General features: G+C 43.7%; 2 protein-coding genes across 7 annotated transcripts in view; one reads left to right on the forward strand and one right to left on the reverse strand.

Moving 5' to 3' along the window:
* Positions 1-5347: 5347 nt before the first annotated feature.
* On the reverse strand, positions 5348-14581 carry DTX3L (deltex E3 ubiquitin ligase 3L). 2 transcript variants are annotated; one of them, XM_081571786.1, is made up of 5 exons: positions 14344-14581; positions 13123-13328; positions 9035-10570; positions 8390-8607; positions 5348-7511 (listed from the first exon to the last, which is right to left on the reverse strand). In XM_081571786.1, the coding sequence occupies exons 1-5, from the start codon at positions 14543-14545 to the stop codon at positions 7442-7444; spliced, it is 2232 nt and encodes a 743-aa protein (XP_081427912.1). In that variant the 5' UTR covers positions 14546-14581; the 3' UTR covers positions 5348-7441. The 2 variants fall into 2 exon arrangements, with proteins under 2 accessions (XP_081427912.1, XP_081427913.1); XM_081571787.1 differs by having other exon boundaries at positions 14067-14581.
* Positions 14582-14659: 78 nt separating this feature from the next.
* The window catches only part of PARP9 (poly(ADP-ribose) polymerase family member 9), a 33211-nt gene continuing 32135 nt past the window's right edge, over positions 14660-15735 (forward strand). For 3 of the 5 annotated variants that reach the window (XM_081571780.1, XM_081571783.1, XM_081571782.1), the window contains exon 1: positions 14660-14733. The gene's annotated coding sequence lies outside the window, so the exon portion shown is untranslated. Of the gene's footprint in view, positions 14734-15109; positions 15382-15735 lie in introns of all 5 variants that reach the window. The other 2 variants (XM_081571781.1, XM_081571784.1) reach the window with 1 other exon arrangement.

Consider the following 15735-nt stretch of genomic DNA (forward strand, 5'->3'; position numbering starts at 1 on the left):
TACCCCACCACCCATTTATCCCACTGAAGTATATACTGGGAAATGGGTGGCATTCCCATCTGTCCTGAATCAATGAGTTGTGAGCACCTCATATCCAACTCTTTGCCTCACTTTGCTCCCGAAACTGCTTCCCTAAAAAGAATGTGACCTGAGAAGCGAAGTAAGCTACCGTGCCTTTTACCTCTTCAAGTTCAGTCCTCAGAGAGGCACCTGATGGCCACATACCAGGTGGTGGACTTACTCCCTGTGCTCTGGTCCCTTGTAGAAGCTGCATCTTCACACTTACACAAGGGATGTCTCCAATGCCCCCACTCTCTCAGTACAGTAATTCCTAATGTATATTTTCCCCAAATAAAAGTCATTTAAGGAGATGAAGGGCTTCCCTTGTGGCTCAGCTGGTAAAGAATCTGCTTGCGATTCGGGAGACCTGGTTTCGATTCCTGGGTTGGGAAGATGCCCTGGAGAAGGGAAAGGCTACCCACTCCAGTATTCTGGAGAACTGGACTGTATAGTCCATGGGGTTGCAAAGAGTTGGACACGGCTGAACGACTTTCACTTGACTTGAATGGCCAGACCAGTGAAGCTAACCTCTGCATGCCAGATTGGTGAGGGATACACTGACTGTACTTCAGTTCAGTTCAGTTCAGTTGCTCAATCATATCTGACTCTTTGCAACCCCATGGACTGCGGCATGCCAGGCTTCCCTGTCCATCACCAACTCCCAGAGTCTACTCAAACTCATGTCCATTGAGTCAGTGATACCATCCAACCATCTCATCCTCTGACATCCCCTTCTCTTCCCGCCGTCAATTTTACCCAGCATCAGAGTCTTTTCCAGTGAGTGAGTTTTTCCCATCAGGTGGCCAGTGTATTGGAGCTTCAGCTTCAGCATCAGTCCTTCCAATGAATATTCAGGACTGATTTCCTTTAAGATTGACTGGTTTGATCTCCTTGCAGTCCAAGGGACTCTCAAGAGTCTTCTCCAACACCACAGTTCAAACGTACGTGGTCCAAATAGCAAAGTGTGGTAGTGAGGGTGTGGGGAAATGGGATCTCTCATGTGGTGGGTGATATGTTCATTTCCCCTTGTAATTTTGCCACTTTTCCCTTATCTTCTTTTGCTTTTGCTTAATTTAAGGGTATATCAGTTCAAGACTTTTATATCATCCAAGTAAAGTGTTTCTTTTTGTCATTAATGTCCACTATTCTTTCTCCTTTATTAATTCTCATTGCCTTGAAGTCCATTTTGTCTTATACTATAACCACTTTAATTTAGTTAGTCCTTGCTAAGTGTTACAGACATTTTGAGTAGTTTGGCTGCTTTCTCAGAGTCAGTCTCCCCTTCCTTGTTAGGAGCGAAGTGCTTAGATAAAGCAAATGCCCTTTCAGACACACACTTGATTCATGGTTGGGCTAAGTCAATTTTATTCATCTTATTCCCTTCTCATAGAATTGGCTTAGGGATGACCATTTTATCCAGTTCTAGGCAAAGAGATAGAAAGGGAATTGTGCTTCTAGAAAATACTTTTTTTTTCCCTCCTTATATAGAGACACAATGGGAAATCCCTTTTCCCTCCTTTTTTGGGATGTAATCATATGGGATATGTTGATGGCAGATATTGCAGCCATTTTGTAACCATGAAGGCCAACACCTCAGAAACACTGAGAATGGCAAATTGGAGAGAGAGAGAAAGAGTCTGGATACTTGATGGCATAACTGAGGTACAGAATCAGCCCTAGAACCACCTACCTCCAGATTTCTTACTGAGTCAGTAAATATACTTGCTGTTAAAACTTCTTTTACTTTTATATTCAGTTGCCTACAACTGAAAACATCACCCAGTCTTGGCAGAGGCGGTTCTCTGCAGGCTCAGATGAACTTCCAGTGAGGGATGTAGCTGCGACCTGTCAGCAGCAGATGTTTCTAGCAACTGAGAGAAAGGTTAGTCATTCCTAAAATGGTGTCTGGATAGACACCCTTGTATCCTCTTCAAAATATTGATAGTTAGGGCAATATGATAATTGAGACCTGGGTCAGATAGACTTGGATTAAAGACTTATTCTGTATTTTACCAGCTATGTGACCTTGGACAAATTAATAAAAATCTACAAATCTTGGTTTTTTCATCTTTAAAAAATAAATTTAATAGTACTTGCCAGTAAAATTTATTTTCAGGGTTATATAAGATAAAAAATATATAACCAGTATCACATACTGTCTGACTTCATATGTTTCAATTATGCTGTTACATAGTAAAAATAAAGGCCTATTAATTTATTGATATTTTCAAAGAACTGGCTTGCAGATTTATTGATTTTTTCCTTCTACTCTTTCTATATTTTTGATTGCATTGATTTCTTCTTTTATCTCTATTATTGTCTTTCTTTGGTTTGTTTTAGGTTTAACTTGCTCTTTTTCTAGTTTCTTAAGACAGAAATTTATACCATTGACTTGAGACCCTTCTTTTTTTTTATTATAAGCATTAATGTTATGTTATAATTTTCCCACTAAGCACTACTTGAGCTGCATCCCATCCTTTGTTTGATGGGGAAGGTAGGGGGAAGGTGATGAGGAGAGGTGAGGTGAAGGCTTCCTTCTGGGGCTTCCTAGACAATATACTGGTAGGTCCAGTGTGTACCCTGGCGGTCCAGTGGTTGACACTTGGTGCTTTCACCACTGGACCTGGGCTCAATCCGTGGTCAGGGAACTAAGATCCCACAAGCCACAAAGTGTGGCCAAAAACACAGAAGAAAGAGAAAAAGAAGAAAATGCATTGGAAATAATGGTTACCAGCTCTTGCTCCAAGATTGTATTAGTTATATGGAAATGGCTAATAGTGGATTTTAGCCCTTAAAAGTCTATCCTTTGTCTTCTTTATAAACCACAAAGTTTTCACTCACTTAACTGTATGAGTAAATATGGCTACTTCTGGCTTGAAATAAGGAAAGCATGTATTTGAGAACTGCAATTTACAGGCATAGACCATCAGACAGAAGTAAGCATTAGTAGTGTCAGTCATGTCTGACTCTTTGCGACCCCATGAATCGCAGCATGCCAGGCCTCCCTGTCCATCACTAACTCCCTGAGTCTGCCCAAACCCATGTCCATCGAGTCAGTGATGGCATCCAGCCATCTCATCCTCTGTTGTCCCTTTCTCCTCCTGCCCTCAATCTTTCCCAGCATCAGGGTCTTTTCCAATGAGTCAGCTCTTTGCATCAGGTGGCCAAAGTATTGGAGTTTCAGCTTCAACATCAGTCCCTCCAATGAACACACAGGACTGATCTCCTTTAGGATGGACTGGTTGGATCTCCTTGCAGTCCAAGGGACTCTCAAGAGTCTTCTCCAACACCACAGTTCAAAAGCATCAATTCTGCGGCACTCAGCTTTCTTTACAGTCCAACTCTCACATCATACATGACCACTGGAAAAACCATAGCCTTGACTAGATGGACCTTTGTTGGCAAAGTAAAGCCTCTGCTTTTTAATATGCTGTCTAGGTTGGTCATAACCTTCCTTCCAAGGAGTAAGAGTATTTTGGGGCAGCAAATCATGGGAAGGCAAATGCATGGGAAAACTAGTGGTAGACAAAGACCAGTTAGTAGAATTTGTTGTGTAGATTTTTCCAGTGCCATCTCTAGGCTGCTATGGGTCTAAAGTTGTTTCCAGTGATTAAGCTTTGTTCTTCCTGGTAGACAGGGAAGGAGAGATACCATTTTAAATTTATGTCCTGAAAACCATGCTTCTCCTGAGCAAGTCTCAGTGTTATCTGAGGGGTGTATTCTGGGCTATATTACACAGTTTGCCTCAAATAAAACTCTTTTCTGTTCCTATTATAGATTGTTTATTGATTATTTTGTGGATAAAGGTATGTATCAGATTCTTATGTGTATCCCTTGAGGAAGAACCAGGACCCTGACCATCACTGCACAACTGTTCCTTGACCTCCTTTCCTTTGTTTCTGCATTCCCTCACTCTAATTAGCAACTGTTTGAACCTGCCCTTTGGAACAGAGGAAAGATCTGGGAGGCTGAAATGTTTTCCCTACAAACAAGAAATGGGGGACACGGAAAGGCTTTTTTACCCGTGGATCCTACGGTGTTCTGCTCAGTTTTGTGGTGCACCTAGAGGGCATGGAAGTTCCATGCCCTTTCCCTATACGCATCTCTTCCATCACCGACACAATGGACATAAGTTTGAGCAAACTCTAGGAGATGGTGAAGGACAGTGGAGACTGGAGTGCTGCAGTCCATGAGGTCGCAAATAATTGGACATGACTGAGCGGCTGAACAACAACAAAATCTTTTCCATCTGGCTGCTCCTGAGTTATATCATTTTATAGTAAACAGTAATCTAGTGAGTAACCTGGATTCCTGACTTCAGTGAGCTGCTCTAGCAAATTAATTGAGTCCAAGGAGGGGGTCGTGGGAACCTCTGATTTTACAGCCATTTAGTCAGAAGCACAGGAACAATCTAGACTTGTAATTGGCACCTGAAATGGAGGACAGTCTTGTGAGACTGAGCCCTTACCTGTGGAATCTAATGCTATCTCCAGATGGATAGTGTCAGATTTGAGTTGAACTGTAGGACACTCAATTGGATTGCTTAGGGGAAAATCCCACACACTGAAATTGGGTGCAGAAACTATCTTTAGGGAAACATCAAATATCTCAATATTATTCATAATTCTGTTTTTTCTTTGGAGACAAAGGTGTCTTGATTTGCCAGTGCCTAGTGAGCCATCTGGGTAATCCAGTTCTAATGCTGGAAAGGTGAAATGAAAACCGTTGGAGCAAGGAGCGACAAGTGTACTCTGATAGGTTACTACGTATGCTTTCTTAGGGGAGAAGTGAAACCTGCAGCCTACTTTTACTTTTGTAGTAATCTATGTGTTAACGAGGAAAAATAATAAGAAATGTGATTTTTTCACTGCTGAACATGGCAGCAGTGAAGTCAACAGTAGTTAAGTCTATTGTGATACTACTTAGCAACAGCTGCACACAAAACTGGGCTTCCCAGGTGGCTCAGTGGGTAAAGAAACTGCCTGCAAAGCAGGAGACACAGGAGATATGGGCCCAATTCCTGGGTCATGAAGATCCCCTGGAGGAAGGCATGGCAACCCACTCCACTATTGCCTGGAGAATCCCATGGACAGAGGAGCCGGGCGGGCTACAATCCATAGGTCACAAAGAGTTGAACGTGACTGAAGCGACTGAGCACACACACACAAAACCAAGCAAAGACATCTGCCCAAGTGGTATGTTGCACATTGCATGTATTGCAGGAAACACCCAGAACCTCAACCTTAGGAAAAAGAAAAAGGAAAAGGAAAAGAACACAGACAATATGTTCCTAAAATGGAAATAACTTTATTTATAGCAGATATTGATAATAATACCTTCCACAGAGCAAAAGCAGTAATCCAAAGGCTCAACAACCACTCACACTATGAAACTTGCACACACGTTGCTATCAAGGATCCAGACCTTAGCAGGAACCAAACTTTTCTTTTTTGAAGCAAATTTAGCTAAAATATCCATAGGTACAAAACAACTAATTATAACTCTAAGACTTTAATGAATCACCAAAAACTAAATGTCTAATCTGATTTGAAAAAAAAAATAACGTTTACCTTAAATTTCCTCGACTCTCTGAACAAAGAAAAAAATTCTGGGGTTTTAAATTTTTCAAATAGGACTTCCTCAGAGGAAGTCTACTTTGAGTACTGTGCAGAAATCCATTTCTGAGAGAAGCTCAGAATAACAGGAACTCCTCAGCCTGCTCCATGGAGAAGACCCCTGTAGGAGACAGTACAACTCTGGGCACAAAAGCCTTGGAGTCACCCCAAGTCCTTCAAATTCCAGCACCGCTACTTATTATGGGACCTTTGTCAAGGTACTTATCCTCTCTGTGCATCAGCTTTCTCAGTTATAAAATGGGGATACTAATAGTATCAATAGCCCAGATACAAAGTTCTTATAAAGGGGACAAAATAAATATACAATATCAACTATTACTGTCTGACCAAAAACATTGTATGCATGTATTTTTCAGAAAACAGCATCTCATTCATCATTTTTGGAAAAAGACTGGAACATGGATAACGAGATAGTTTGCTATTAAAACTTGTGAGTTGGAAAACCATTTAGAAGTAAATTTTGACATGTTGACATTCCTTACAGTAGGTGCAACTCAAGACTTTTCTCTGTCCAGTCATTATGAGGGAGAAATAATTTAAGGGAGAAAGCATGACATGGTGGGACTTAGCAAAAGGAAGGAAAAAGTGCTGTGGGGGCTACAGTTACTGAGAAAATGATAGTCTCTGGACATTTTTGTGATTTATCTGTTAAAACTCGAAGTGGCGTATGTATAAAAGTACAATAATATCCAGAGAGAAAAAATGTTTAGAGATGTGTAGCATTACTATGGCAGGGGAAGTACACACCATTTGGCAAATTAGAAGGATCAGCAGGGAGCAAGGACAAAGTTTGGCCAGTCAGAGTTCAGAGGCCACGAGTTCTGGAGTAACAGACTCATTTTCCCCAATAAGTGGTGAGGACTCCAGAAATGGCTTCCAAAGCCAATGGCTTCCAAGAGCTCTGCCAAAGATTTAGGGAATATATATTTCTCTGCTGGGTAATTAGCAACTTGAGTCAGGCAGCAAAAATTTATTAAGCATCAACTATACACCAGGTTCTGTGTCCCAAACCCTGGTGGCTCAGACGGTAAATCTGCCTGCAGTGCAGGAGATCCAGGCTTGATCCCTGGGTCAGGAAGATCCCTTGGAGAAGGAAATGGCAACCCACTCCAGTATTCTTGCCTGGAAAATCCCATGAGCAGAGGAGCCTGGAAGGCTATAGTCCATGAGGTTGCAAAGAGGTGGACATGACTGAGCAACTTAAAGAGAGAGATTCCATTTATTACCAAAGGTTGTTCTTTCTGTCCTTGCCACCTTTCTGGCCATGGGATAGGGAGAGGAATGTGGTTCTCTAACTTTTCACAACCAAAGCCTTCCTCCCCTCCCCCGCCTCCATTCATATTAGGATTTTACTTTTAGGATAGAGTTTAAAGGGCAAACAAACCAAACTAAAGGACTATCGCAGAGATAGCAATAAAAGGAGGATCAATTGGCATCAAGTACTTCAACTGAACAGCACAGAAGGTGATTTCAAATTCCCAGCACTCCACCCCTGTAACCCCCACAATGGTGACATGCGAATGAGGTGCAATACCTCTGCAGCAAAATTACAAAGATCTCTGGGGCTTTTTTCGTCTATAAAATGTAACACTCCAGAAATGACAACCTTGCATATACAAACCACTTCTTAAGTTGAAAAAAAATTTAAGGTGTTTTTACACAAGGATTTAGATTAGAATTTACTCTACTTCTTCAACTGTGCCTTTTGGAAGCTTGGCTCGAGACATCCTTTTAATACAGACTTCTTACTCAATTCCTTTGTCTTTCAGCTCTTGTTTCACACGTTTCAGATAGTTAGGATCAGGGTAACCATACCTGCAGAAGAAAAGATGCCCTTAGCTTCACCACAGATGTTTTTTAAAAAATCTGTACAGTAGGTCTTTGGCATTAACATTCAGAGTTGCAGATATTTACAAACCATCCTGAAGGCCGGCGACTGATAATCATTTGTAAGTGTGATGTGAGGTGAATCATTTAGCTAGTGAATAGGTCTAGCTACCTGCCCAGGATCTGCCTTCTAACAAGACTTTAATTTCAGCTCATGGTTAAGCAATGATTCTCATAAAGTTATAATATGCTGTATTTCTATTGAGGGTAATCATTTTGCTACAGGAAGATTTTCAAATTTGGGAAATTAAGTCTTAGGATATATTCCCTTTTGAATACTAAGGGTCTGAGGTATTCTATCTGAATTTCATAAAGAGCAATTGGATTGCCCATGATACAACTTCCATCACCATTAACTAAGACTTTTCTAGAGTTCTATTAGTCAAGTGAATTTAGGATCGCTACTGGACTCATGGGAGAGGAGGGTAGAAGAAAGGGTTATCTTAAAAGAAGGCAAAGTGACATTCCTAGGATCTACCCTTCAAATAGATGTGAAGGGTATTAAAATTATACCAAATTAAATCACCCAAATTAAATCACCTTAGATACCATTTATCTTGCATTCTGAAGATCCACTGCCCTTTGATGCAAAATTTATGAACTGTATAATACTTTGTGGTTGGAAGGTAGAAGGTCATGTGGGAACCAGTCTGTCTTTGAGATTATCATCCCTGATTAGCATCTGTCAAAATACTGCATCCAGTCTCACTGATATAAACTGTCTCCTTACAGTCACATCTTCAAATTGCCATGTTTTATAACCTCTAAATTCTATTAGCAGCCATTCTGTTTCAAAAGGTTCTCACCTTTGTGGTCCCCCAGTCCAGGACGTTTTGTGGTGGATATCATTCCATGTAATGACATCTGAGACTCCTAATGTTTGAGATTCCCCCACTGTGAAAATCAGTTTTTGGTCAAAGGCCCTACGAAGCAGATCTAAAACCTCATTTCCTTCCTTGTTATCAGGCAAGTATGCACATCGCTGTATTCCAGAAAATCTCTTCCCTGGGTTTGGATGCTCTTTCTGTATGAAGGCAAGAAGATGTCACATGAAAACATCCGTGTCTAAATTTTACTACATGTGTAGATGTGTTCATAATGCAGATAGAGCAAACAAAAAACAAGAGTACTGAAGGTCTGCTCATATTCCCCATATAACTCATATATCTCCTCTTTCCCCAAATTCATGCTGGGAATACAATCCTCCTTCCAACGCACAATCACCACCCACCCCTTCTCTGCCTTAACAGACAAGAAAGATACCTGTTATAAGTAAACAAAGTACATTTTACTACTTACCAAGTGAACTTTATAAGCATTTAAAATCATTTCATATGACCATGGAGATAACTATCTGGGAAATCTACTGCCAGTTGGTAATAGAACAGTCCCTGTTGCTCTGATAACCTCAGTTTACTGGAAAGAAATCCATGGAACTCAGAAACACTTACTGTTTGTATGCCTCCTTCAATATTATAAGTAATCACAATGGTGCCACAGGATTCATAACCTGGAAGTGACGTTTTTACAACATAGGTGCTCATTCTTCCATCTGGCTGATTGCCTTTCTGGACACCATAGGAAGTCTGGCACAGAGGACAGACTGGCTTATATGAGAAGGCTTTCTTGATACAAGGGCTGCAGAATTTATGCTCGCACTTTGAGAGCACTTGTTTGTCACTAATGGTGTTCAAACAGACAGCACATGTGTCCTGTTCCTTGTTCACTTCTGACACCTCAGAACTGGCGGGGTGCTGCAATGTTGGTGAAGCTGTTTTTGAATTATGACTATCATTATCTGTGAGTGTTTCATTCCATTTCTCTGTAGCTGATGGCGACACCCCCCACCTGTTTAAGACATACTGTTTGGCCTTTGTAAGATGATTCGGCAACCCAATCAAAGTCATTGACTCTTGATTTAGCACCAAGTATACATCTGGATGCCTTTTTCTAAAATCATCAGAGAACTTTGTCCCATGTAAGTGTTTTCTCTCCTTGCCCAAAAGTTTCAGTGAAAGAACTTCTCTCGTAATCTGACAAGAGACATGTTGATAGGTGTCGATGAAACTTGAATAAGCATGTATGGATAGATCTAACTCCTTGGTTTGGGGTTCAAATCGAATGCAGGTTTTCTGATTTATCCCCAAAATGTTACTTTGAGTGTCGTACTTTTTTTCTATCTTTGATATCTCCTGGGATAATTCTGCTTCTAAAAGCTTATAGTGAGCAGTATCAACCTCAATTCCCTTCATCATGTCCTTAGGAGTCAATATTTTCATAGGTGGTTTGACAAGACTTTCAAAGTTCTTTGAGGCAAGAAAATGTTTGGCAGCTGAAATGTCATCTTCGGTCCCAAGGAGAGTTAATTCTCCTCCTTTCTCCTTTATGAGGAGCTTTGCAAACTGGTGATTTAATTCCTCTTTGATTTTGGTTGCCTGCTTACTGTCTGCTAGCGTAACACATTCCTGCTTCAGAGTCTCTACACACTTCTGAAATTCTCTGACAAAAGTCTTTCGAGCTTCTTTGAGGTTACCTGATTGACTGGAGGTGAAGTCTAAATAGACCATATTCGGAGAACTCGCCTGACTTTTTATTTTTGTACCAAATCTTTTCTCTATGGAGGCTATTTTATCAGAGCAGGAGTGTGTGAAGTATTCAAAGAAAGCCAAGGGAACTTCAAAATGGTTGCTTTTTTCTTCTGACCTGCTTTCTGGTTTGAAGGGAGAAATACAGCTGTTCCTGTCCTGCTGACTGAGTGGCTCCCTCTCTGATGTCAAAGGGGAAGATTCACGTTTCTGCTCCCTTTCCAGGAGCTGGTCACTTAAGAAGCCATGTATTTTTTCAATATCTCTGAAGTTACCACAGACTTTCTCAATTCCATCATGGCCCTTCACTCGTTCAACGTTGGGGCAGAGAACAGCGATGCGGTCCCTTTGCTCTTTAGAGAACAGTTGACAGTTCAGCTCCGCCGTGACCGTAAGAAAGATCTGAAATTTTAAAAGGGAACAAATAAAATATATTAATCATCCAGGTCTATGCTCTCCTCTCAGGAGAATGTCTAGAGATGAGAGAAATAACCACGACGACTTCTTTCAATTCCTTTCTTCAGAGCAGGCAATGTACTACAACCCAGAGGCACTCCTGCCCTGTTTGCACACTGGAATCACCCAGGGAGAAAAAAAAGCTGAGGCCCAGGCCCATCTTCAGAGATTGTGATGTAAATGTAGAACCTGGGCATTAACATTTTTAAAAATTCCAAGGACAAAAAGTCTGGATTCTAGAGCTGCCACTGTTCGTTTGACCTTGGCGAATCGGGTGGAGGGTAGGCACTTCATTTTCTGGGTAAATTGCTATGTTTCTGACTAAAGGGGGTGAGCCTGGTGGGGGGCCATACATGTGAGGATGATGTTTTTTCCTATTATTGTTTATTCTCTCCTATGCTCCTTCTTTTAAAAAAACTAACCCCCTAACTGCGTGTAATGTTGCTACTCCCTCTAAACCGTGGCCTTTAGAAACTCAAATGTGACAGAAACCTCAGATTAGGCAAAAAAAAGGACAGTGGCGAATTGAACATAATATAAAAGCAAGATTTCTAATGTTTTGTTCTCCCTCAAAGTCTTTGCATAAGCTGTTCTCTCTGCATGTAACACCTTTCCTTTAGATCTTCCTTCAAAATGTTTCCTGAATCCAGCTACTTCTCACACCTCCATCAGGACCACCCAGAGTCCAAGCCAATGTTATCTGGCACCTGGCTTACTGCAGCCCCTCCTAACTGGATTCTGACCTTCTACTTCCGCATTTTCCTAGATTCAGTCCTCCACACAGCAGCCAGAGGGATCCTTCAGAAATGTGAATCAGCTCACTCTACCCCCTGCTCAAAACTACCTAAGGATTCTCCTAACATCTAAGTTGAAATCCGAAGTCCTGACCTTCATTCCTCAAAGACCAGACTTCTGCTACCTCTTCAAGGTCCTCTCTCACTTTCTTGCTCTCTATCCTCCAGCCACACTGGCCTCCCTCCTTGAAGCTTCTGGGCTGCGGATGTGAGCACCTGTCTGGATGTGTTGGGGGTGGGGGTGGGGTGTCTGTGTCAGCTTTACACTTGTTATTTTCCCTCTGCCTAGAATCTTTTCCCCCTAGAAATCCACTTAGCTAGCTCCCTTACTTCATTCGTGTCTCTACTCAGAAGTCACCTCATTTGAGAAGTTTTTTCCCAATATCCTATTTAAAATAGTAGTCCTTTACTATCATTTATCCTGCTTTATGGGCTTCCCTGGAGGCTCAGTGGTAAAGAATCCGCCTGCCAATGCAGGAGCTGCTGCTGCTGCTAAGTCACTTCAGTCCTGTCTGATTCTGTGCGACCCCAGAGACGGCAGCCCACAAGGCTCCCCTGTCCCTGGGATTCTCCAGGCAAGAATACTGGAGTGGGTTGCCATTGTCTTCTCCAATGCAGGAAAGTGAAAAGTGAAAGCGAAGTCCCTCAGTCGTGTCCGACTCTTAGCGACCCCATGGACTGCAGCCTACCAGGCTCTTCCGTCCATGGGATTTTCTAGGCAAGAATACTCCAGTGGGTTGCCATTGCCTTCTCCGCAATGCAGAAGACGCAGGTTCAATCCCTGGGTCTGGAAGATCCCCTGAAGGAGGGCATGGCAACCCACTCCAGTATTCTTGCTGGGAAAATCCCATGGACAAAGGAGCCTGGCGAGGTACAGTCCATGGGGTTGCAAAGAGTCGGACATGACTGAGTGACTTAACAACAACAAATTATGCTTTGTTCTTCTTCCTAGCAAATATTTATCACTGGCAGATATTTTATTCCCTATCTATATGATTACTATTACTGTCTGGTTCCCTAGAATGTATGGTCCCTGAGGGCAGAGTCTGCTTGTTCCTTGCTGTACCTTTGGCTCCTGTGACAGTGCCTGGCACATAGCAGGCAGTTGATTCTGATTTGTCAAATGTCTCTGCATGGCTGGTCCCGTCTCATCATTCAGTTCTCAAGCCAAATGTCTTCTCCTCAGTGACTTCTGGTCAGAAATAACACAAACTCCTTCTTTCCTTGCCCCAGCCCTATCACTCTCTAAGGCAAAACCCCCATTATATTTTCTTCTTAGCACGTATCACTCTCTGAAATGACTTTAATTATTTTGTTTACTTGCTTATTGTATATGTACTTCTCCATCCCCAGCAGGGACCTGTCTGTTGTGTTCACCTCTGTGTACCTGAGCTTCCCTGGTGGCTCAGATAGTACAGAATCTACAATGTGGGAGACCTGGGTTCGATCCCTGGGTTGGGAAGATCCCCTGGAGGAGGGCATGGCCACCCACTACAGTATTCTTGCCTGGAGAATCCCCACAGACAGAGGAGCCTGGCAGGTTACAATCCATAGGGTCACAAACAGTCAGATACGACTGAGCAACTAAGCACAGCTGTCTCCCAATGTCTACAACAGTGCCAGGCTCATAATAAATCCTCAGCAAATGGTCCTTGGACTGGAGAGGAAGTTGCAGGAATATACATAGCTCCCTTCAATACCCACCTTCTGGAGACAGGAATCCACAGCATTATGAATGTCCTTTACATTTGGAGGCTTCTCACTGTGCCTTTCCCCTTTTTGTGACTGTGTCGAAGAAGACATTTTGGTCTTCTTCTCTTTTGCATTTTCATTGGGTTCCAGGAAAATAGTCACAGGTTGGTTGTCAAACAGAATTTCGTGCTTTCCTTTTTTCAACACTCCATCCTTACCTTCAGTGGAGACATTAAATATACACATACACAGAGAAATGAGAGCAATTTCAAATAACCCTCTTACTCATGCATCTGTACCTTGCCCCAGCACCCTCACAGTAAGGGCTGCTCCCTGCATCCTAGAATGGTGGGTTAACCAGAGGGTGAGCGACCTATTCAAAACTCTAAAAAACAGAAAGTCACTCAGTCATGTCCAACTCTTTGTCATCCCACGGGCCATACAATTCATGGAATTCTCCAGGCCGGAATACTGGAGTGAGTAGCCTTTCTCTTCTCCAGGGGATCTTCCTGACCCAGGAATCAAACTGGGGTCTCCTGCATTGCAGGTGGATGCTTTGCCAGCTGAGTCACCAGGAAAGTCCCAAAACTCTAAAGAAGGCAGCTTAAGTTCTACTTTAGAAAGGAAAGCTTAATGATCATGGAATATCATCCACTCATTAAAAGTCACGTTCCTGAAACTGTCACCAGTTTCCCATTTCAATGTCATGGAATAATGCTCATCATAAATCAAGTGAGAAGAGCAGGAATCAGAGTAGATTCAGGTTTATAACTACATATATGTTTGCTGACACTCAGAGGAAAAGGCCAGGAGGAAATACACCAAAATATTCGCATTGTTTTTCTCCGGGTGTTTTCTTCTTTATTCTTTTCTCCCCTTTCTTTAGTATCTATAACTCTTGCAATTCTAAAAAACAAATCAATGGAATAATGATGAAAAACATCAAAGTGAAATACCTAAGTGGCAGGGGCGTCTGGGAGCGGCACTGGTGCTCTGTCACCACGGGGACAGAGACAAGTATCAGCCAGGTCCGAGACTGGTCACTTCTGGGCTGTGTCCTCTGCGTTGGGGTTGCGTCTGTCAGCAGGAGCCCCCACTTCCTGGCTCCCACCGGACGGTACCAGACTTTCTCCCACCCTCTCTCCTAGATAAGCTTGAACTGGGTCTGCATGGAACGCCCGGAGGACCCCTCCAGGGACGACGGTTGCCCCCCAGCCCCGGCGCTCAGCTCACCCGCCCTTTGCACGAACTGCACCCGGAAGGTGTTCGAGTTGGGGTCGCTGCGGTCCAGGGCCAGGACGGTGCACTCCCCGCCGCCCGATTCCCGGCTCTGGAAGTACTTTTCCAGCTTCCATTGGAGGCGGGTGCCGGAATGGGACACCCGATGGGACACCCGCACGAGCAGCGGGGACGGCGGGCAGAGGCCCGAAGCCATGGCTGTCCGCTCGGGGATGGCGCCACGACTGGCGGCGGCGCAGCTGGGCAGGGCCGGGGCCGGGGTGCCTCCGCCCCGCCGCCCTGGGGCGCAAAGTTTCAGTTTCTCTTTCCCGGAGATCCTTCTCGGTTCCTGGCAGAGCCGCACCCCCTCCTCTCTTTGCCGCCCTCCTGGCCGCGGACTGCCGGGTGAGTAGGTCCCATTCTCTGTTCCCCGGGCAGTGGGCGCAGAGGCTTCCCGGGGGTCCTCTCCTGCGGCCTCGCGCCGGGGGCGCGGAGAGGCGCTCGAGGGACAGGCGCCCAGTACTGGGCTTCCCCTGGGGAGGGTGGAGACTGGGCAGATGCTCAAGTCAGAGAAAGTTTCTTCTGAGTTTGTGATTCCTTTTGACTCTTATCGTTACTGTTATTTGCAGGGAAAATGTAATTCACATTCTAAGTTCAGGTTAAACTTACCTAAACATTTGAATTTGTTCACCTGAATTATGACATATCACCTGTTACCTCTCTCTCACTCAGTGTTTTAGACTGGCTCTTCTGGCTTTTCTGCCCGCCTTTCTCCATTTAGCCAACAATACTGAACTTCATGGGGGCTTCCCTGGTGGCTCAGGGTTAAAGAATCCACCTGTCAATGCAGGAGACCCAGTGACACGGGTTCCATCCCTAAGTGGGGAAGATCCCCTGGAGTAGCAAATGGCAACCCACTCCAGTATTCTTGCCTGGAAAATTCCATGAACAGAGGATCCTGGTGGGCTACAGTCCATGGGGTAGCAAAGAGTCGGACAGGACTGAGCACGTATGCACTGAACTGCACGCTGCCCGGTTTACTATGGAATAAAGGTGAGAGCCGAGGTACCAGACCTCACCTGCTGGTAACTGGAGTCAGACTTGTGACTCAGGAAGCAAAATCTCTCGAAGCCCTCAAGAGGAAGTTTGAAGTAAAGCAGAATCTTAAAAGAGAGGAGAGGGACGGATGGGGTGCATCAAAGGCACCACTGTATGTGAAGCACAGAGATAGCACGGAGGCTTTGGAGAAGATGTGATGGATAAGGGAGATGACAGAGGAAGGGTCTAGTGGAATATAATGTGTCTAATAGAAATATTGGGCTTCCCTGGTGGCTCAGATGGTAAAGAATCTGCCTGCAATGCAGGAGACCTGAGTTTGAACCCTGGGTTGGGAAGATCCCCTGGAGA

This window comes from Giraffa tippelskirchi, chromosome 2, assembly GCF_054371585.1.
Source record: "Giraffa tippelskirchi isolate mGirTip1 chromosome 2, T2T-mGirTip1v1.2.pri, whole genome shotgun sequence".
NCBI classification, from domain to species: domain Eukaryota; kingdom Metazoa; phylum Chordata; class Mammalia; order Artiodactyla; family Giraffidae; genus Giraffa; species Giraffa tippelskirchi.